Raw genomic sequence first — 24,047 nt, forward strand, 5'->3', positions numbered from 1 at the left:
ACTGCGTTTTAAGGACCAGGTCATAATCATCAACCACTTCACCTGCTAATCTTGCTGTTTTAACTCTCTGCTCTTCCACATGAGTTTGCACTACTTCAGGCAGTGAATTTTTGAGTTCTTTCAAAATAATTACCTCTCTAAGGGCACCTTGATTTGCTCAATTTTTAAAGCTCTTTACCATCTATCAAAATTACTCTGTGAGATCCTTTCAAACTCAGTGTAGGTTTGTCTAGGATCCCTCTTTAGATTCCTGAAACGTTGTCTTGAGGCTTCTGGTACAAGCTCACATGCACTTGAAATGGCTTTTTTCACCTCTTCATACTCCCCAGATACCACCTCTGATAGTGATGCAAATACTTCACAAGGCTTACTTACATGTTTTGATTGGATGAACAAAACCCTATTGCCACTGGCCACTGCATTTGCTTAGCCACCTTTTCAAATGAGATAAACATCGAACATTACTGCGCAGTACAGGCCCTTCAGCCCTCAATGCTGTGCCGACCTGTCATACCAATCTGAAGCCCATCTACACTATTCCATGAACATCCATATGCTTGTCCAATGACGACTTAAATGTACTTAAAGTTGTCGAATCTACTACCATTGCAGGCAAAGCATTCCATACCCTTATTACTCTCTGAGTAAATAAACTACCTCTGACATCTGTCCGATATCTATTACCCCTCAATTTAAAGCTATGCCCCCTTGTGCTCGCTGTCACCATACTTGGAAAAAGGCTCTCCTTGTCCACCCTATCTAACCCTCTGATTATCTTATATGTCTCTATTAAGTCACCTCTCAGTCTTCTTCTCTCCAATGAAAACAGCCTCAAGTCCCTCAGCCATTCCTCGTAAAACCTTCCACATCCTTCTCATCTCAAACAGTTTCTCCCTCAGCTTCTGACTACCAAAGGCTAGCTCATCCTCACTTGCTTCCTCACTAAGACTACCTCAGCCTTTATCTCCAGCCTTTTAAGCTGGCTTTACTTTTTAATTGCCAGTTAATGAAGTTCAAAAGCTTCTCTTTATCTTTCTCTGCTCTCTCTTTCACTCTCTTCTCCCACTCTCTCTTTTTCTCTCTGTTCTGCTGCTGTCTTTTTCCCTCTCTTCTGCTTTTAATCAAAACTCAAACTGTTTCATTTCTGCTGCCCTTTCCTTATCTCTCCCTTCTAACTCAAGTTATTTCATTTGCAATCGAATTCTTTCCATCTCTATAGATTCTGATGGTTTCTCCAGCAAGTTTAAATGCTGAGCTACTGCTGTAATTATTTCTCGTTCCCTGACAGAAGCAGGCAGTTCCAATTCCAGTTTCTCTACTAATTTTGCAGCCTGGAGTTATTTTTCCAAAGTCATGGCATCTACACCCAGAAAACTTTTGGTGACTGAAAGAGCCATTATTATCCCAAGCTTTGTCTACCCAACCAAACCAACACCCGAAATAAAGACGCTAGCACCTACCACTCGCTGTTTAAAATCCTGCAAAAAGCCCTCAGTTTGTTATCAACTAGGCCAGACCACTCAAAACATTCTAAAGCAGGCAGCCCAACCCATAGTTTGCAATTTATTTTGGTAAGTGTACAGTGAATATTATTCAGATGAAGTTAGCGAGGTTGACCAGTAGATTTAAAACAAACAAAAAAACTATTCACAAAATTACACAGTGAAACATGAAGAACGCAATAAGGAACCCTTACAGAACTCAGTCTATCCAAATTAGACTTAAGTATGCTGTTCCAAATATACACAACAATCCCAACAAGCGAACCCCCTTTCAAACACAGTATAAAAAAGGGTCAGATGCTTACAGGTTGAAGTGAAAAGGGCAGAAGAGAGAGTTTCCACACAACTTACTGTTGAGACTCCCAACCAGTTCTGGACTGACTAAACTAAACTGCTTAGCTCAGCCAGAGAGCTGACTATTCTACTTTCTCTTTATACAGGTCACTTCTAAAACATTACCACTTTAGCCTGAAGTCTCATGTATTTACATATAAACAAAACGGCCTCTCAATGCCCTTTAATCTCTGTACCAAGCCAGACCAATCAGAACCCAGCCTGATTTATTACCACTCTGAAATGGAATCAAGGACAGAATATTCTTGAGCCAATGGACAGCTTTCAGCAAAAAAAAACGAGTTTTGAATAGATTACTTACAGTGTGGAAACAGGCCCTTCGGCCCGACCAGTCCTCCAAAGAGCAACTCATCCAGATCTATTCCCCTACATTTATCTCTTCACCTAACACTACGGGCAATTTAGCATGGTCAATTCACCTAACCTGCACATTTTTGGACTGTGGGAGACACGGGGAGAATGTGCAAACTTCACACAGACAGTTGCCTGAAGTGGGAATTGAACTCTGGTCTCATGAGGCAGCAGTGCTAACCACTGTGCCATCATGCCCCCCATTGACAGTACAAGCTTCAGGGGAGTGCAGGAGTAGTGGGATCTCAAGATTCACGCACATAATTCTCTGAAAGTGGCCAGGCAAATTGAAACAGTTAAGAAGGCTTTTAGGCTCCTTGGGTTTATGAATAGGGTCATAGAGTATGAAAAGCAAGGCAACAACTCTCCAAACCACTGGTTGAACCAGTGTTCAGGTCTGGGCAACTTATTTAAGGAAAGATATTCAAGCCCTGGAGCGAGTGTGGGGCATATTTATTAGAATGATACTAGGAATGAGGGATTTTAGATAAAAGGAATGATGAGAGAGATTGGGCTCATTGTCCAAGTAGAAGGGATTAAGAGGTGACCTTACTGAAATGTTCAAAATTATGAACAATTCTGACAGGGTAAAGAAGGATATTCTGTTTCCAGTAGTTGGTATGTCAGTAGCTTAGGTCATAATTTCAAGATTTTCAGCAAGGGAGGTGGAGTGAGATGAGGAGAAACTTCGTGACTCCGAGACGTAGGATTTAGAATGTGCTGCCTGGGAAAGTGATGGAGATGGATTCCATTGAAGGTTTCAAAAGAGAGTTGGATGCATATTTGAAAGTATGAATTTTAGAGAGCTACATTGAATGGATTTAGCTCTTTCAGGAGCTCAAACAGATGATGGATCAAAAGACCTCCTTCTGTATTGTAAAATTTTATGATAAGTCATTTTACAAACCTTCCTAACTCCTTCATACTGGCCATTGAATTCCACTTCTCGTGGTTCACTTTGGACGATAACAATGCCCTTATTACTTTGTCACTTGAAACATTCCAGTTGCTGACCTGCCCATTCTTTTGTTTTCACTTGTGAAACTTTCAAATGCTCTTGTCCTATCATATATATGCCTACATGTCTTTCTAGAAGCATGAATACAATCTAATTTTGAAGATTCATCTTTTTTGTTCAAGAGCTTCTCCAAAATTAATTTTAGTGAACAATTACTCTCATGACTATGACATTAATTCAAATAGATTTAATCCAGTAATATTATTTGGTGAATCTCTGGTATCCATGAGTGAGAAATCTAATCCTTTGTCCCAATTCTCTGGTAGTTCCTTGATGATGAGTGGGATATGTCTTAACCTTAGTTTTGAGAGCCTGATGGTAGCTCCCTGTATTTGCAAATTATATGAAATTACTTCAATTGTTTTATACCAAGCTGCCATTGATTTCCTGGAAAGTGTTAGGCATAAAGTTAGAATCCTGATCAGATTTTATCTTAACATTATGGCAGACTATAATGAGTAAAAAAAAAACTGAGTTAACATTTCCACATCTCTTGGAGCTGTAATTGCCCTTTCAACTCCATTTTGATTTGGTCCCCTCCCACTTCCTTACCTCTCCCTCACCTTTGATGATTTGCATTGCCCTTCCCAGGCCTTGGACATAAGTTATTCAATTGGAAACACGGGTGATTTACTGATCGGAGCAGATTACTGTAGATGCTGGAATCTGTGCTGAAAGCAAAAAAACTGGAGATCACAGTAAGTCAGTTAGCATCCATGAAGAGAAAGCAAGCTAACATTTTGAGTCTATATGACTCTCTGTGTAAGTGCTCTTCTGGCTATAAAAACAGTTTCACCTCACCCAACAGCAGCATGTGATGATGACCCCTATGATGATTTGTGATCACACTGGTGATGACCTGTTTTAGTTACAAAATTGAGTGGAAAAATACCCAATGTACCCATCTACCCAATGTACATCTTCTGCAGTGTTTATCTCTTACTTTTGAGTTTCCTTTCAGACTTTTTTTTATGAGCTCCAACAAGTCCATGGATTCTCCTCATAACTCCCAGCATTTTGAATGAATGTCACCCACCCTGATACAATGGAAATACCTTGGCTTCTGATTTCATTTCTACCCTCAGTGATTTTCCCTTAGACAGTGAGCTCCAAACACAAATCAACCTCTTGTTGATTTTTCTTTCTTATATCCCCTTCAAATCTCTCGCCCTTTCCCTTATATCTGTGCCCATGTCATTGACTGTTTCATTAAGGGAAATATTTCTTGTTATATAACCATCTGTGCCCTTCATGGTTTTGTAGAATAATGTAGTAAAGTTAAAGCAACTGAAGTTATAGGACATAAAACAACTTAAAAGTGTAAATAAAGGTATGGTAAGCCAGCTCTGACATGGAGAATTACAGACAGTTCTCATAATCGAGATCAGCCCAAGTATAGGTAATGTCATTTACTGCTTAAACTTGAGCTAAGGATTTCAAACAGCAATTAGAATCATTAAGGTGCATTGTGTGACAGAGAACATTGTGGATAGCATGTTAAGAGAGTTGGTCATACCACAGGTTGAGGACAAGCAGGCACATGGGGGAATGACTGACCACAAGGCAATCCAAGGGAAATATTCATTTTGTGTAGGAGTCCATAGAAGCTCCACTCAATTTATTTTTTTTGGATATTAATGAGGGTGATGGATCCTTGCAGGAGTAGAACAAGAGTCAAGACCGTGCCAACACATGTGGCCCAGTTGTACAGGACAGGGAAGAAAAGGATCTGTCCGGGTCCTATCTGGATGCATCACAGCATGGTATAGCAACTACTCTTCCCAAGACTGGTGTCATAGGACTTCATACCAAGCCCACGCAAAATTACAGAGAGTTATGATCGCAGCCTAGTCCATCATCCATCCATTGACTCCACCTATACTTCCTGCTACCTCAAGAAAGCAACCAACATAATCAAAGATCCTTTCCACTCCAGTTATACTCAGTTTCACCCTCTTCCATCAGGCAGAAGGCATAAAGGCTTGAATACACATGCAAATAGATTCAAGAACTTCCTGACTGGGAGATCTCAGTCAGACTGATTTCAAAACAGCATCTCTAACACCATCCCACGGAGTACCGGGTCTCCCCCACCCCCCCCCCACCCCCCCAGGGTTGTTTGCTCAGTGCACTGTTGTTCACCCTGCTAGCACACGACTGGCAGTGATGCACAGGTTGAATCACACCATCAAGTTCACTGATGACACAACTGTAGTGGGTGTCATCAACAGGAATTACAAGTCAACATACAGAGAGGAGGTGCAGTGGCTTAACAGACTGGTGCAGAGCCAACAACCTGTCTCTGAACTTGGACAAAATGGAAGAGATGGTTGTTGACCAGGTTGGCATGGAGCAACCACACTCCGCTGGAAATTGATAGCTCCCCCATGGTGATCATGAAGAGCATCAAATTTCTTGGTGTCCACCTGGTGAAGAATCTCACCTGTTCCTCAACATCAGCTCTACTTTCTGCATAGACTGAGGAAAGCCCACCTCCCACCCCTCATCCTCACCACATTCCACAGAGGATTCATTGAGAGTACCCAGAGCTGCTGCATCACTGCTTGGTTCAAGAATTGCACCATCTTGGATCATTAGACCCTACAGTGGATCATGAGGACAGCTGAGAAGATCATTGGGGTCTCTTCTCTCTCCATTACAGACATTTACACCACACACTGTATCTGAAAGGCTAAGAGCATTGTGGAAGACACACCCCTTACTCAAACTCTTCTCCCTCCTGCCATGTGGCAGAAGATAGCGGAACATTTGGTCTCTCACAGCCAGACTGTGCAACAGTTTCCTCCCCCAAACCATCAGGCTCCTTAACACTGAATGATTGGATTATTTACATCTGAAATTCTTTGCACGACTTTGAATTACTGCTAGAACAACATCTATAAATTATCTTTTTCTTAATTACACTGTAATTTGCGTGTTTTGCACTTCTTATGCACTTTATGCTGCCCTGTGTATGATCATGTAGTTTGTGCTGTCCATGTAGTACCTTGGTCCCGTAGGAGCGCTGTCTCGTTTTTTACTGTATCAGTTGTATATGGTAGAAATGACAAATAAAAACTACACTTATTCTGTATTATCAGAATTTTGAAAGGACCTCTCATATGTAAATTCTGATCCCACCCTGCACCCTTTCTTTTGTGGAATTAACACTGTTTTCTGCAAAATGTTCTGCTACCCTGATGCACTTTGTACGGTACAATCTGCCACCATTGCACACAACACAACACTTTTCATTATGTCTCGGTACATGCGACAACAATGAATCAATCTTTTAATCAAAGATGAAAATGAAGAAGATAATGAAGAAGACGAAGAATGGAAGGGCAGTCCGGGTGGGATTCTTTAGTGAGCAAACACTCATTTGTGCTGTTGCCACCATAATTTCAAGATGGTGTGTTGCTTCCTTCGTGATAGGGTCAATGATGTCACAGAGTAGCTGTAAGACATTCTTTTGAGAGATGGCAAACAGCCAGATCATGGTCTGTATTTGTACTAATGCCATTGGCAGGAAGGGGAATGGGGTCCTGCAATCAAATTTAGCAAGCAGGATTGGTAATGTAGTAATCCCTGGATGACACCCAGTGTCACATGCAAGTGAATACAAACATAGGAAGATAAGATAGATAAATGTGTGTTGGAAAGATAGTGAAGGAGGGAGGGCTTTGGATTCCTGCAATAGACTCTGAAGAAGATGGCACGTCTATAATTTGGATGGGTTACATCAGAACAGAGCTGAGACTGAATTTGTTGCAGGCTTTGTTAGTGCAGTTGCTGAAGGATGAAATTAACTTAGGTGTGGTGTAGAAATGAGGAAAGAATGTTAAAAAGTAATAGTAGGGTACACAAAATGGTGGGGTAAACAGATGGCACTTGGATAGGAAATAGTAAATTAAAGACTGAAATCAGAGAAACGGAGAAAGAATGAAGTCTACATCGGAGTTACACTGCATGTATGTGAAAACATGGAATATAATTAATTGAAATAACAGCACAGAGGCCAATATCCCATCACTAAGTCACCCTTAATTTGCACGTGCACAGTACTCTGACCAGCTAGCCTAAAGCCAGTCCCCAGAGTGAGGAAGTTCTCTGAATTCCTGTTTGTATCTTCCAGCCAAGGCTCCCTGATTTTCCCAGGTTAGCATTGCTAATCAAGGATCTCATAGTCAATGCGATCCACCTGGCCCTTGTTCCAATTGCTACATTATTAAAATTTGGGATTAGGATGTGTGTTGGTAATAGAGATCTGGCTCAAGGAAGAGCAGGTCCAGGTGTAAAATACTGTTGATTACAGTTTTTTCAGAAAAGAAAGGAAGGTAAATTAACAGAGGGGTGCCAATTATTCATCATAGAGACCATTACTGTACTGGAGAAACAGGATCTTTCAGACTGTCCAAGGAACTAATATGGTTAGAACTAATCAATACAGAGGATGCAATTACAAGCTTATTATAATCTATAGACTTCCAACTAGTGGCAAGAGCAAATCTGCAAGGAAATTATTGGAAGGTGTAAATAACATAGAGTAATTCAAGTTTTGCATAAAGATTTGTAGCTCGGGTGCCAATATGTTTGCTGAGCTGGAAAGTTAATTTGCAGACGTTTCGTCCCCTGTCTAGCTACCATCTTCAGCTTTGGAGCCTTCTGTGAACTGCTGCTGTACTGAGTCTTCTGGAATTTATTTGGTTCTGTCCTGCTGCCTCCAGTTGCCGATCCAGTTGTTCATTGTAGTAGCTGGTATATTGGATCTAGGTCTATGTGTTTGTTGGTTGAGTACATGGATGAGTGCCATGCTTTTAGACGAAACCAATCTAGTCCCATTTTCCAGCACTTGGTCCATATCCCTCTAAATCCTTCCTATTCATATACCCATCCAGATGTGTTTTAAATATCGTAATTGTATCAACCTCCATACTTCCTCTGGCAACTCATTCCATGCACACAACACCCTCTGTGTGAAAAAGTTGTCCTTTAGGTCCATTTTAAATTTTTCCCCTCTCACCTTAAATTTATGCCTTCTAGTTCATTATCTTCTGTTAATATCACTTATGTTATTTAACTATCACCTTAACAGATCATTCTACCATTAGATTAGTTGGACATTGTCACATATATAGGAGAAGAAAGTTGCAAGGGGACATTCAGATTCTAGAAATTCTCTGGCTGTCCTCTGTTTAGCTTGTCCTGTGATCGTTGTGTTGTCTCAGACAAATTTTTGGTCCTTATTATCTGTGTGTATGGCTACAAGGATAGCTGGCCGTGGTGTTTAGTAGCTAATTATTGCTCATGGATGTGGATTACTACTTGTCTGCTATTTGTCCTGTATAGTGTTTCATGCAGTCTTTGCATGGAATCTTGTCAATTACACTTATCTTGCACATGTTGGGTATAGGGTCTTTTGTTCTGATGAGTTGTTGTTTGAGCGTGGGTGTCAGTTTATGAGCCGTCATCATTCTCAGTGGTTGGAGAAGGCTGGCTTTTAGTTTCAAGATGATTTTTATATAACAGAGCGTGGGTAGTGAGTTAGCATGTCCTCATCACATTGTTTGTCTGTTAGGATGAAGTTGCAGGGATATCTGTTGGTGAAAACTCTGTAGAGGTTTTCTTCCTTTCTTTGTAGATCAGGAGTACTGCAGTGTTTGGTAGCCCTTTGAACAGGGTCCTAGTGCAGCTTCTTTCGTGTGTGATCAGGAGGTCACTGTTGTAGTCCAGGATCTGGTCCATATGTGTGGCTTTTCTGTACACTCTTGTTGTGCATTCATCATTCTGTGTTCTTTCCACCATCACATCCAGGAATGGGAGTTACATTAAAATCTTGTTCAAAATGGCTACAGCATACTGCAGCACTCCTGAGCTACGAAGAGAAGAAGAACACCTCTATAGAGTCTTCATCAAGAATGAATATCCCCGCAACCTCATCCGTAGACACCAGCAGAGAAATGATGCCACAAGGACATGCCACAACCCAGCACAATCGCCAGAATAAAATATCTTGGAACTAATAACCAGACTTCTCCAACCACTCAGATTCATGACAACACATAAGCCAAAAGCAACACTCTGACAACAATTCACTAGAACAAAATACTCTATAACCAACATTTGCAAGACTAATGTAATTTACAAGATTCCATGTAACAACTGCACAAAACACTATCTCGGACAAACAGGCAGACAATTAGTAATCACATCCACAAGAACCAACTAGCCACTAAACACCACGACCGGCTGTCCCTCGTAGCCATACACACAGATAACAGGGACCACAAATTCAACAGGAACAACACAACAATCACAGGATACGCTAAACAGAGGACAGTCAGATAATTATTAGAAGCATGGCACTCATCCACGGACTCCAACAACAAATCCATAGACCTAGACCCAATATGACAGCCACTACAACTAGCAGCATGAACTGGCAACTGGAAGAAAGAGAAATGGAACCAAATGAAAACCAAATTTCCAGAAGAAAAAGTCCAGCAGCACTTCACAGAAGGCTCCAAAGCACCGAAGATGTCACCTAAATAGGGGATGAAACGTCTGCAAATCAACTTGCCATCTTGACAAACATATTCACAACTATAGCAACATAGAGAAGTTGCAATGAGGGGCAATATTGGCTGCAGGTATACAGTGGTATTGGTAATCTAAGAGGCAATGACAATTTACTGCCACAATGTGTGTATACCCAATATAAGTACTAGAAGCAGGAGCAGGCAATTCAGGCCCTTGAGCCTGATCTGCTTCGCAATATGATCATGCCTTCTTGCAGTTTTTTTGGCCAATCTTCTTACTAGCTTAACATTTCAGCAACCACTGTCTAGTATCCAATGACAGACTTATAGACTTCCTGGAGGAATTTCTCTTAAATAATTCAAGACTTCTCTGTTGTTTTGTCCTTGACTGTTCTGGAGACTGTTAAGCTCACAGTGCCTCTGTGCTTAGTCTTTTTTTTCTGAATGAATATCACACTGCTTAGTCTTCTTGGTGGTCTGATTTTGTTTTACTGGAGTCCTGTTGCTGGGCAATCGAAACTCCTATCGTTTAGACTTTTCATCCCTGGATCAATTTTTTGATGGTCTAATACAATAACTCAAAGCTTTTTTGAAATCTCCATCTTAAGAAATATTTTTCTATCTGGATGCACGGCATTCAGATGTTCTGCAAAAATTGAATGAATTGCAACCCCTTCTAAATCTATGGGTAAGAATTTTACATAATTTCAGGCATTATCAGCTTCCTGACATCAATTAATAGGCACAGTATCTGCCAATCATCTGAAGCTTGTACATTCCATGTACTGCCCATACTAAAGCAGTTGTTCATTTATAATCCAGTTTATAAGCTAAAACCTTACTGGAGAATTTTATCAATCATGGCATGATTTGTCATAAATCCTAAAACTGAAGGATCTTCTGCTGCTATTTGAGTTGCTACAATATTCAGATTCTAGGAACACAGGAACAGGAGTAGGCCATTTATAGAAAAGATTCTCATCATACTGCTGAATTCCTCATTGGCAAATTTTCCTCCATTGTTCTTGAAGAATTCAGTTCTATCCTATCCCTATTTCCGTTATTTTAAATTGATAGTTTTTTTTTGTCTTTATTGCAAATTACATTGACAGACCAAATCTGGTTGGTATAACGATAACTGGTTGGTATAACGATAAAATGTAGAAAAATAATATTTTTATCTCTACCCCATACTTTAAAAATCATCACTGCATTCCATTAAAATCTCTCACCAGTTGAAGATTTACGACAGGATGCAATGGCATTCCCTGTACATTTTACAAATATTACATTGTTCTTAATATTCTTAATGGATGGAATGCATTCCTTAATTATTACCCCTCCGGCCTTTCACAGAATCTTTGAGTTGTGAAAGTATGAATGTGCAAGGTGTGAATGTAGCTTGGAAATAATTTTCTTCTTTTCCATCCTTTTGCCCAAATGCCATCAATACCTCTTTTACATTCTGCTCAGAAATTGTTAAATGAGTTGCCTTGTTAAATGAGTGCAGTAATGTCTCAACTGTGTAAATTACTAATCTACAGATTCCCAGAACATTCACTTTGTATTATTTCATGCCAACTTTATTTTGACCTTTTTCATTGAAGACTTACATTATTAGTACAGGTATGTTACTGGATAATACATCCATACTTATGAAATTATACATTTTTGCTCTTTTCCCACTCTTTTTCATGATTTCAAATAGTTATCAGCACCAAGGTGAGATCAAATAGAATTGCCATGTTCTTTTATCTTGCTTTGTTATTGAAGAAATTTATGTAACACTTTAACCAGACTGTTTCTACACAGCGCCAATTTACACCCACCACCTGGAATTGCAAAATTAAATGTGTAAGTTACAAGGACATTCATTACAAGACTGAGGTTTCTTTGTGGAACTACATATAAAACAGAGAACAATACAGCGCAGAACAGGTCCTTCAGCCCTTGATGTTGCGTTGACTGTGAACTAATCTAAGCCCATCACCCTGCACTATCCCATTATCATCCATATGCTTATCCAAGGACTGTTTAAATGCCTGTAATGTGGCTGAATTAACTATATTGGCAGGCAGAGCATTCCATGCCCTTACCACTCTCTGAGTAAAGAACCATGCCTCTAACATCTATCTTAAATCTATCACCCCTCAATTTTCAGCAATGCCCCATCTTACAAGCAGATGTCATCATTCTAGGAAAAAGACTCTCACTGTCCACCTTATCTAATCCTCTGATCATCTTGTATGTCTCTATTAAATTGCCTCTTAGCCTTCTTCTCTCCAACGAGAACAGACCCAAGTCTCTCAGCGTTTCCTCATAAGACCTTCACTTCAAACCAGACAGCAACCTGGTAATTCTCCTCTGCACCTTTCCCAATGCTTCCATATCCTTCCTGTAATGGTGTGGCCAGAAATGTACACAATACTCCAAGTGAGGCCACACTAGCGTTTTGTACAGTTGCAGCATTACATCACGGCTCCAGAATTCAATTCCTCTACCAATAAAACCTAACATACCATATGCCTTCTTAACAGCACTATCAACCTGGTGGCAGCTTTTAGGGATCTATGTACATGGACTCCAAGATCTCTCTACACAAACACACTACCAAGAATCTTTACAATGACCCAGTATTTTGCCTTCTTGCTATTCTTCCCAAAGTGAATCACCTCACATCAATCTGCATTGAACTCTATGCCATCTTTCAGCACAGTTCTGCAGTTTATCCAAGTCTCCCTGCAACCTGCAACATTCTTCATCAACTTTAGTACCATCTGCAAACTTACTAACCAATCCACTTATGCCTGTGTCCAAGTTGTTAAGTCACTTACAATCTCATGCCTCTGCATTTTCTGCTGTAGCCTTCCATGTGGAACCTTATCAAAGGCTTTGCTGAAGTCCATGTACACCACATCAACTTCCCTATCTTCATCCACATGCTTGGTCAACTTCTCAAAAAGCTCAGTGAGGTTTGCTAGATAATTATAAATCCTATCTCTTGTAATTCTTTCCAAAACCTTTCCTACAACAGATGTAAGGCTTACTCGTCTAAAATTACCTGGGTTATCTCTACTGCCCTTCTTAAACAAGGGCACAACATTTTCAATCCTCCAGTCCTCAAGTACTAAACTTGTAGACAATGACGACTCAAAGTTCTAGGCCAAAGGCTCAGTCATCTCCTTCCTAGCTGCCCAGAGAATTCTCAGAAATCTCCCATCTGGCCCAGGGGACTTATCCACTTTCACACTTTCTAGAATTGATAACACCTCCTCCTTACTAACCTCAATCCTTTCAAGTCTAATAGCCCATATCTCAGTCTTCTCCTCCACAATATTCTCCTTTTCCTGAGTGAAAACAGAGAGAAATATTCATTTAGCATCTCTCCGATCTCCACAGGGTCCACACACAACTTCCCACTTCTGTCTTTGACATGGTCTATTCATACCCTCGTCATCCTTTTATTCCTCACATACGTATAGAAAGCTTTAGGGTTCTCCTTTACTGTACTTGCTAAAGACTGCTCATGACCCCTCCCTGCTATTCCGAACTCTCTCTTTAAAGCTTTCCTAGCTACTCTGTAACTCTCCATTGCCTCATCTGAACCATCTCGCCTCAATGTCACATAAGCCTTCCTCTTCTGCTTAACAAGAGATGCAATTTCTTTTAGTAAACCATGATTCCCTTACCTCATCACTTTCTCCTTGCGTGACAGGGACATACCTATCAAAGATATGCAATATCTGTTCCTTAAACTAGCTCCACAGTTTGATTGTCCCCTTCCCCTGCATTTTGCTGCCCCATTCTATGCCTCCTAAGTCTTGCCGAATTGCATTATAATTGCCCTTCCCCAAACTGTAACTCTTGCCCTATGGCATGTACCTATCTCTTTCTATTGTTAAACTAAAGGTAACCAACTTATGGTCACTCTGTCCAAAGTTCTCACCTATCACTAAATCAAACACCTGGCCTGGTTCATTACTGAGTACCAGCTCCAATGTGACCTCCCTTCTTGTCAGCCCTTCAATATACTCTGTCAAGAAACCCTCCTGCACACATTGGTCAAAAACTCATCCATCCAACATACTAGAGTTATAGCATTTCCAGTCAATGCTGGGGAAGTTAAAGTCCCCTATAATGACCACCCTGTTCCTTTCACTCTGTCCAGAATCACCAATCCTCTCCTCCATATCCCTGAAACTTTGCGGAGGCCTATAAGTAACTCTGCAGTGTGACCTCCCCTCTCCTGTTTCTAACCTCAGCCCATAGGTCCTCACCAAATGTTCTTTCCGCCACTGTTATACCATCCTAAACAAAACCACATCTCCCTCTCTTTTGCCACCTTCCCTGACCTTAATGAAAGATTTAAACCCTAGAACCTGCAAAATCCATTCCTGACCTTGCTCCCTCCATGTCTCAGTAATGGCCACAACATCGAAGTCCCAGATATCTATCCATGTTGCAAACTCACCTACCTTATTCCAGACACTCCTGGCGTTGAAGTAGACACACTTCAAACCAGCTTGCTGTCTGCCAGCACATTCCTGTGACTGTGAAATCCTGTCCATGTCCTCCCTACTCTCATTCACCTCTGTATTGGGAACTACAACACAGGTTCCCACTTCCCCCAGCTGACCTAGTTTAAACCCACCTAAATAGCACTAGCAAATTTCCAACTCAGTGGTTCAAGTGAAGACTGTCCTGTTTATAGATGTCCAACCTTTCCCAGAATGAGCCCCAAATATCCATAAACCTGAAACCCTCCCTCCTGCACCATCCCTACAGCCACGTGTTCAGCTGATATCTCTCCCCGTTCTTTGCCTCACTATCGCATGGCATGGATAACAATCCAGAGATAACAACTCTATTTGTTCTCACTCTCAGCCTCCACCCTAGCTTACTGAAATCCTGTCTTACATCCCTATCCCTCTTTTTACCTGTGTCGTTGGTACCAATGTGGACCACGACTTGGGGCTAATTGGTTTCTCCTTTCAGGACCCCAAAGACATGATTCGAGACATCACGGACCTGGCACTTGGGAGGCAACACACCAACTGTAAGTCTCTTTCATTCCCAATAAACCTTCTATCTGACCCTCTCACTATTGAGTTCCCAATGACTAACACTCTTGTCCTTTACCCCCTTCCCTTCTGTGCGACAGGGACAGACTCTGTGCCGGAGACCTCCAACCAGTGCATGCCTGTGGTAAGTTGTTCCCCCTTCCCCCATCAACAGTATCCAAATTGGTATGCTTGTTTTTCAGGGGAGCGACCATAGGGGATCCCAGCACTGACTGTTTTTTCTCCTTTCTAACAGCTACCCAACTTCCTTCATACCTAAGAGTAACTGCTGTCCTGTAACTCTTATCTATCACAGACTCAGCCTCCCGAATGATCCAAAGTTCATCCAGCTCCCACTCCAGTTCCCTAACGCAGTCTTGGAGGTGCAAGAGTTGGGTGCACTTCCTGCAGATGTACTTGGATGGGACACTAATGGCATCCCTCACTTCAAACATCACACAGGAGGAACATTCCTTTCCCTGCATTGCCATCCCTGCTAGTCTCTTTATCAGAAAGTTAAAAAAAGAAGAGAAGCTTATCTGATGTGTCCCTGGTGTATAAGGTTAGATAAGGTGGATGGGTGGGAGACCCTGCAAGGGTAGGGTCTTGGGTTTAGAAAACACTCACTTATATAGCTAAGGGGGATAAAAAAAAGTCCCTCCTTTCCTAGAAACCTCTGCTCTCCGAGGTGCTGCTGCCGCCAACACTTGAAGTTTTAAGTCAGTGACTCACCTTTCCCGACAGGCCCCTGGTCCAAGCTCCCGCTCTTCCTGCTGCTGGCAACTGAAATATCTTTTAATCTGGCATTACTAGAAGTGAAAATGCTAGAATTACAAACGTTATGATAACTGGACACTTGGAAAATGATGGTTGGGTTTAACATCATCAACACAGAGAACGTTTTTTACAATACCATCCAACAGAACATATGAAAAAGAAAATGGGTGGATCTCATGTATTTGGATTTTCAAAGGCTTTCATTGAGGCTATGCGCAGGAGATAAGTAAGCAAAATTAGAGCACATGCGCTTGAATATAAAACACTAGTATGGGTTAAGGATTTGTTAATGGACTGAAAACAGTAACAAATGGGTCATTCTCAGATTGGTAGGCTATGAGTAGTTGAATACTGCACAGTCAGTGTTTGAGCTCCATTTGTTCACAATCTATATCAATGATTTTGATGTGGGGACCAATGAAATATTTCCAAAATTGCTGAAGTGGAAAGCTACATTGTGAGGAGACTTCAAAGAGATGCAGACAAGCTAAGTAAATAAAGAACATAGCAGATGAAGTATTAAATAATTTTTTAAAATGTGAAGTTCATAGATTCAATGAGTCATGCAGCATGAAAACAGACCCTCTAGCTGAATATGACCACACCAACCAGATTTCCCAAACTGAGGTAGTCACATTTGCCAGCATTTGTCCCATATTACTCAAAATCTTTCCTATCCACATACCTGTCTAAATGAATTTTAGGTATTGTGATTGTTCTTGCCCTTACTACTTCCTCTGGCAGCTTGTTCAATATACACACCACCCTATTCAGCATACCTATGCCTCTCATGATTTTATAAACCAATATAAAATCACCCCTTAGCCTCCCACAGTGCAGGAAAGGACGATTGTCACATGGACGATTGTCATCACATAAAGTAGGTAATTTTGAATTTACAAAGCCCGATGAATGTCGATGCCCTGTGATAATGTGTGAATGGATTACAGAAACTGATTATCGTATTCTTCATGATTATTAAGGCAGAAGAGTTTTGCCTGCTGAAAAGTGGTGGGGGGGGGGCGGGGTTCACGTACCTATACTAATATGGAGGGGAAATGAGACAATGGGAGTGGGAGGCAGTTTAACAGGGTTGTGGCCAAGGCTATCAGTCTTGTCTGAAAAGGGCAAATTCCTCTGTCTGGGGCTACAGGGGAAATCCACATGTGTGGCTCCACTAGGCTCTATTTCTGAGATAGTCAGCCTCCGCCCTACTGAGTTGTTCTGCTGTATTGTAAGAGTACAGGCTTTCAGCTGATACTGCAGTAAGTCCTTTGGTAGTGGAATGTTTAACCCTTGAGTCCCCAATGTGTCCTTATACAGAAGCAAAGCAAGCCACGGAACTGACCCCTCTGTAGCATTTTAATTTCCTCAATCTCACTAATTAATGTAACAAAATGATAGTTAACTCGGTTGGCAATCTAGGAGAAACATCTTTACCCAAAGAGTGGTAAGAATGCTAGACTGACTAGTGCAGGAAATGTTAAAGCAAATAGTTTTGATCTATTTCAGGTAGAAGGGAATAAGAGCTTTTTGGTGACAGTTTTAGATGAAGAAAGGTGAAAGAAGCTCAGTTTTGGTGCCATCTTCTTCCTAGATAAAGATACATGCAGAGTAACCAGCACCCTGCCAGGACCTCTGCCTCTATGTTTAAATTTTCTATTTTGTCTGTTATGTCTCTATTCTTCCTTTTATTACTGTCTTACTATTTTCATGCCAACAGAAAAAACTTCAACTAGAAAAAAAACACATCAACCCTATAACTTTATTATTTTTCTTTGGATCTTATATTTAACATATTCTGTAATTCACCATTTTCAACTGCCCTGGAAATCTACAAACTTGAAATAAAAGTCACATGATCTTTGGTAACAAGAAAATGGAGTTTGAAATATGCTACAAGTTTTAACATTATTATTTTTGACAGATATTTGGAAAAGAAAAGGTTGCTATTTCCCAGATTCTTCTTCGTATCAGATCCAACTTTATTGGAAATCCTTGGACAAGCCAGTGATTCTCACACCATTCAGGTTTGTTTGAGTAACTTTTAATCTTGTTTGCAAGCCTAACAAAACTGAAGAAACAAAATAAATGTACATTTTAATCAGCTCTTTTATAACTAGCAAGGAAATGTTCAGAATAGAAATAAGCAAGTAGAATGTATCATGCTCTGTACCAAATTGTAATTTGCCCTGTTTTCTGTTTTAAATAATTATATTTCATCAGTATTACATAAGAAGGTTTGCCACTGAACTCAGAGATTGAGAGTTAAAATGCTATCACAAGTTGAAAAATTACGATGGGTTGATACATTGCCACTGAGCAGAATATACAGCTTAGAGAGTCACTGAATGAGAAAAGAGCTGATGTTTCATTTGACTGATGACAGCTTAAAATGCTGAGATTAAGTCAGTTGTATTTTTGTAACATGGTGTGACTCCTCCAACTAGTTTCATACTGGTATTATGTTGGCATGCAATGGATGATTACTAACATATAACAGTTCATAATTACAACCTATTTCGAGATAAAACCAGTTCCACAGATGAATCTCCAGGCACCCTTTTGTATGCATTTAAAGGTGGCACACACACGTACTTAGTTGTGTGTATAAGATCAGCAGTTTAATTTGACTACCTCTGCAGCACAATAGTGGGAAACATGGAAATGACAACTTATATGGAGGCTCAGGACCTGTAAATGCAAGTCAGGGGTAAGGATTGGGTGTGTTGAGAGCTGTTGGATCATTGCAGACTAGGGAAGGGCCTAGTGTTCTTTGTCCTGGGTGAGAGTTTTGATGTGGATATGGTAAGAGCACCAGGGTTCCTGTGATTTTCATTACTTGCTAGGACCTACCATTCACACACCTGACACGTCTGTTAATATCTTATTGCAGTTTATAGCTACCCTCCTGACTAATTACCACCATACTAGTTTCTCTGTTATCCCCAAACTTCTTGATCATATCCCCTACATTTAAGTCATTATCCTCCAATTAGTTGCTGGATTCTAGTCTAAACATGAGTTGACCTAAGAAAGAAACAAAGGTGGCAAACCATAAAAAGCAAACCTAGTAAGTAATGTTACAGTAAATGATCCAATGGGGAATAGTGATCGTAACACCATTGAATTCCATGTTATGTTTGAAAGTGACATACCTCAATCACATGCGAGATTTTTAAACTTAAAGAAAACCAATTATGTAAGTATGAGGAGTTAATTGGGTAAATAGGCTAAAAGCTATGGCAGGAAACAAAAAAAAATAGCAATTTTTATTTTAATTCAAAGTCAACAAAAATGTATTTTATTGAAAAAATACTCAGTAAGAAGGAACTATCTATAGCTCCATCAAGATATTGAGGACAGTATAAGACTAAAATAAAGAGGCTTACAATGTTGCGCAAATAAACAGCAAAAGTCTGAAGATTGGGAAAGGTGTATAAGTCAGGAAAGGATTCACCTCCCATGCTTCCAACACAGCCTTCCTCTGCTGCAGCTTCAAGCCTCAGTCTGAGTGGAGCCTCTCACATTGTACTGCTGCTCTAATCAAAGGCTGTTTCTTCCCTGCACTTTTTGTTTCTTTTTATTTGTTAATTGGACATGAACTACATTGAATAGGCCAACATTTATTTCCTATCTCAAATTGCCCTATGGCTAAAACAGAAATTGCTGGTAAAATACAGCAGGTCTGGCAGCATCAGTGGTGAGAATGCAGAATCAATGGTTCAATGTCCAGTGACCCTTATTCAGAAAGCAGGAAAAGGAAAACAGTGAATTAAAGGCCTGACCTAACATCAGTCATCAGGAAGAAGCTAGACTATTATTAACAAAGTATTCAGAATTCACATAGAAGAGATAGTTCTTCACATAGAAGCAGTCAAGATAGTTTTGCGAATGGGAAATATCATTAAACAAATTTATTACAGTTTTTGAGGATGTAGTTACTATGGTAGATAAAGGGGCAAAGTTAATGCCTCTATTTTAAAAGATATTTAATAAAATGTGAAGCAAAAGATTAGTTGGCAAATTAAGAGCTGCTGGAGCTCTGGTGATATAAAGGGCTATTAGGCAAAGAAGAGCATAACCTATTAGCATGGATGGAAAATTAACTAGCTGGCAGAAAACAGAATGCATAAATGGTCTTTTTCTCATTGCAAGAATGTGATGAATGGAGTCCCTCAGGTTTTGTGCTGAATCCTCAATATTTAACCATTTGTATAATGATGTAAGAGAGGTAAGCAAAGTCAAAGTAGTTAGATTTTGAGACAATGCAAAGATAGGTTGGAAAGTATGTTGTGAAGAGAGTATAAGAAAATTATAGATAGGTTGAGTGAGTGACCAGAGAGTATAATCTTAGAATAAGGGGTTGCATATTTAAAACAGAGATGAGGATGAATTTCTTCCTTCGGAGGGTTGTGAATCTATGGAATTCTTTATCACAGAGGGCTGTTGAGGCTGGATCATTAAGTATATTTAAGGCTGAGATAAATTTTTATTCAGTAAGGGAAACAAGGAAGATTGGAAAAAGACAAAAAGGTAGAATTGAGGATTATCAGATCAACATTGATTTCATTGAATGCTGGACAAACTCAAATGGCTGAATGGCTACTTTGTTCCTAATTTTCATGGTCTTAATGTCTAATTGCCATTGAGAAGGTGGTAGTGATCTGCCATCTTGGATCATTGTAGGCCTTAGTCTTCGAGTAAAAAATGAGGTCTGCAGATGCTGGAGCAGTACCCGAGTAGTACTATCACTCGACTATTAATTCAGTGTCCCAGGTGACGTTCTGCCATGAATCTGCCATGTCAATGGTGGAATTCAATCATTTTAAAAATTCTGGAATTAAGAGTTTAATGGTCACCATGAAACCATTGTCAATTGGAAAAACCCAGTTTATTCACTAATGGCCTTCAGGGAAGGAAACGGCCTTGTACGAGTGACTCCAGACCAACAACAATGTGATTGACTCTTAATGGCTCTCTGGACAAATAAGGATGTGTAATAAATGCAGGCCTGGTCAGTGATGCCTATAACCTGTGAATAAATTTTAAAAACAGACAAGAAATGCAATATGGTTCCAAGTCAGGATGGTGTATGGCTGGGACGGGAACTTGCAGGTGGTGTCTTTATTCTTCAATTTGATAGAGGTCACTGAAATAACTCCAGAGAGGCTGTTATCCCATCACCAAGTCACTTGTTATTTATACATAGATAGTCCTTGACACTGATCCAACTTCCTCCAGGCAAGCTCTCAGAGTGAACAGGATGTAAATCAATCCTGCTCATATCTGTCAGCCAGGGTTTCCTGATTGAACCAGATTAACAGCCCTAATCAGAGAACTCATATTCTATGAGATCCACTTGGCTGACCTCATCGCAATCACAGTAGTCACAACTTTGAAAGATGGTGTTAAAGAGCCTAGATCAATTATGCAATGCCTTGTTCCAAACAGTCTTATATTTTGGAATGTCAATTTAACAGAGGAAAAATATACTGTTTTAAACCAATGGACTATGGAAGAAGATGTGTTTTTCAACCACAGCCAATTGGGTGTGATCAAGAGTACTCAGCCGAGTAACAATTTCTTTTTGATTGGTTCCTTGTCAAGTGGTTACAGTTTTGTGTTCGAACAATACAGCAGAAACATCCAGCCGATAGAGAAAAAAATATGGGTGCTCTCAGAAGAAAATTCTGAGCAGCTAATTACACACTATTTCTGCAAATTCCCTTCTTGAAAAGAAAGGGGAAAATTCCTTCAGAGACAATGGAAGAGTAAATTCTGAAATGGGAAATGAGGGGTTGAAAATTGGTATGTCCACAAACTTGTGAAAATCAAAAAGAATTGGAAGAGAATTTAGGGAAAGTTCCCTAGATTGATGCCAGAAATATGCTTCACTGACACTTCTTCTAATATTTGTGCCCTGTTCTGACTCTTTGTGTATCTATTTGTATGTGTATCAGAACTTCTTAAAGGGATAGAATGTAAGTAATTTGTGTTTCTAGCTTACGATCATATGCAGTAGGAATAGTAATAGGTTGCTCATCACATTGAGCCTATTCTGCTACTCAATATGATCATGACTGATCCAACATGCCTCACATTCCCTTTCGTTTCCTTTTCCTGTAACCGTTGAGTCCCCTACTGATCAAGAATCTATCTTTTTAGCCTTAAATATACACAAGGACTCTGACTCTCACAACTCTTTGTGGGAAAGAGTGCCAAAGACTCACAAGCCTCCGAGCAAAAAACATTCCCCCTTATCACAGTCTTAAATTGGAACCCCTTTATTCTGAGACTATGCCCTGTGGTTCCAGACTCTCTCACAAGGGAAAACGTTCTCCCACCATGCGTTCTGAAGGGTCACTGGACTTAAAATGTTAAGTCTGTTTCTCTTCCCACAGATGCTGGCAAAAATGATTGAGTTTCTCCAGCAATTTCTGTTTTGATTTCAAGTATCTAGTTTTGGCAGTTCTTCATTTTATTCTCTCATTATTTACCCTGCCAAGCCCCTTCAGAATTTCATATGCTTCAATGGGATCCCCTCTCATTTGTCAAAATTCCAGTGAGTAGAATCCCAAGCTGTTTCACCTTTGCTTATCAAATCGTTCCTCCATTCCAAGGATCATCCAAATGAAACTCTGAATTATCTCTAACGAAATGATATCCTTCTTTAAATAAGTGAACCAAAACTGCTCTTAATAAATAATTCAGATATGGTCTCATTAGCACCGTGTCCAATTGCAGCAAGACTTCCCTACTCTTAAATTCCAACTCACCTGAAATAAAGGCCAGGTTGTTGCAATCTATTAAAACAGTTTTCTGAGTCTATTAAGCACAGAAATCTGATTTTTGTTTTCTTTAATCTTGGATTTGTGAGTCATGTTAAAATTGGGGACTTTGGATAGTTTAATTCAAATTTTTCACATTTGTGACAACTCCAGGAATAAGGGGGCTTCATTTCCAGTGTACTACCCTCAACAGTCACAATAGTGTTACGACACAGGGTAAACCCCTCTGCTTATTCAAACCAGCAACACAGAAAAATTCACCCTGTGCTGTAATCTGTTGAAATTTGAGAGGCAAAGAACTTTTCCCAAAGGTCACTATTTAAAGTAAAAATTAACAACTTTATTCTTTAAGTCCAACAGAAAATAATAAAACCAACAACTATTTACAACTCCTTTCTCTTTAACTTATCTTTTACCCCCACTCTACAATACTAGTCCAATAAAAAAATCCCAATTAAGATTTACAAAAACAAAATTCAGCTTTCAAAACCAGTCAGTTGTCTAGTCTTCTCTTTGTATCTTCCTCTGCCAATTTTCCTGCGTCATCTTTTCGATGTTCTGCTGTACAAACTTCTTGTAGACAGGAACCTTTCAGAAAGCTGTTCTTCTGGCAGTCTGTACTTGTTGGTGGCTTAGCAGTTCTTGCTCAATTGTTCAAAATGTCTGGTTTTATACCATTCATTATAGCTAGTCTCTTCAACACAATATCAGATGAGCTTAATATGATCAGAGTGTCATAGTTGTGACTGAGCCTTAATGTGACTCAGAATTAATGACTATTTGCACATTTGTTTTATCTTTTCTATATGCAGGCTCATTTAGCAGGAATATTCGATAATGTAAATAACGTGGCTTTCCATCCAAAAGATTATGACCGAATGCTGGCTGTCATTTCCAGAGAAGGAGAGCACATTCAAGTAAATATCATTAATGGGTTACAAGAGTTCATTGCAAAGTTGCATTTATGACCTTAGAGCTTAGTGGAGAACTGTTTTCTTGAAGCGCTTCAATTTGCTGCGTATTGGTTCATGCGGTGTACCCAGGTTTTTGACTCAGCACGAGTGAAATGACAATGATATAGTTCAAAATCAGGGTGGCTGAGCATTGGAGTGAGCTTCCAGGTGATGGTGTTCCCTATGTCTGTTGCTGTTGCTCTTCTAGATGGTTAATACATCATAATGTAATCATCAAGGTTTCATGAACTTTGTCCTTTGCTGTAATTGTATGCTTTGTTACACATAGGGAGACAGGAACCAAACTAGGCTATTCATTCCTGAAGCTGTTCCACCACTCTGAATGTAAATCATATGACAAGCTTTCATCCAGAAAACATCAATAAACCTGGTAGCTAGTTTGATCACTTAGTAGGCATTTCTGGGCTGTGGGGCACCATTATTATATATGCATGTTAGGAGGTGATAGGATTAGCTGACATCAACAGATAACCTCTCCCTATCAGAATGTAAAACATTATTCTTGGGTGGGGTTGATCAGTGTATAATTGTGTTCAAATCTTCAAATTGTTCACTTGTCTCCAAATTGTGTTTCAGCAACAGTAATGTCAGTAACATAGTTTTAAATGTAGTCTGAGGTCTCAATAAAGACTTCCATGTCTTTCAGATGTCATATAACTAGCTAATAAATATTATGTAATA

The 24,047-nt window shown here is 39.9% G+C and overlaps 1 protein-coding gene across 1 annotated transcript in view; it reads left to right on the forward strand.

Moving 5' to 3' along the window:
* Nucleotides 1-24,047, forward strand: part of LOC132834399 (dynein axonemal heavy chain 8-like) — a 1,143,262-nt gene that overhangs the window by 659,522 nt on the left and 459,693 nt on the right. Inside the window, exons 38-39 of the mRNA XM_060853284.1 lie at nucleotides 17,529-17,631; nucleotides 23,205-23,309. Of these exons, the coding sequence (XP_060709267.1) occupies nucleotides 17,529-17,631; nucleotides 23,205-23,309 (208 nt within the window). The remainder of the gene's footprint in view (nucleotides 1-17,528; nucleotides 17,632-23,204; nucleotides 23,310-24,047) is intronic.

This window comes from Hemiscyllium ocellatum, chromosome 3 (assembly GCF_020745735.1).
Source record: "Hemiscyllium ocellatum isolate sHemOce1 chromosome 3, sHemOce1.pat.X.cur, whole genome shotgun sequence".
Classification (NCBI taxonomy): domain Eukaryota; kingdom Metazoa; phylum Chordata; class Chondrichthyes; order Orectolobiformes; family Hemiscylliidae; genus Hemiscyllium; species Hemiscyllium ocellatum.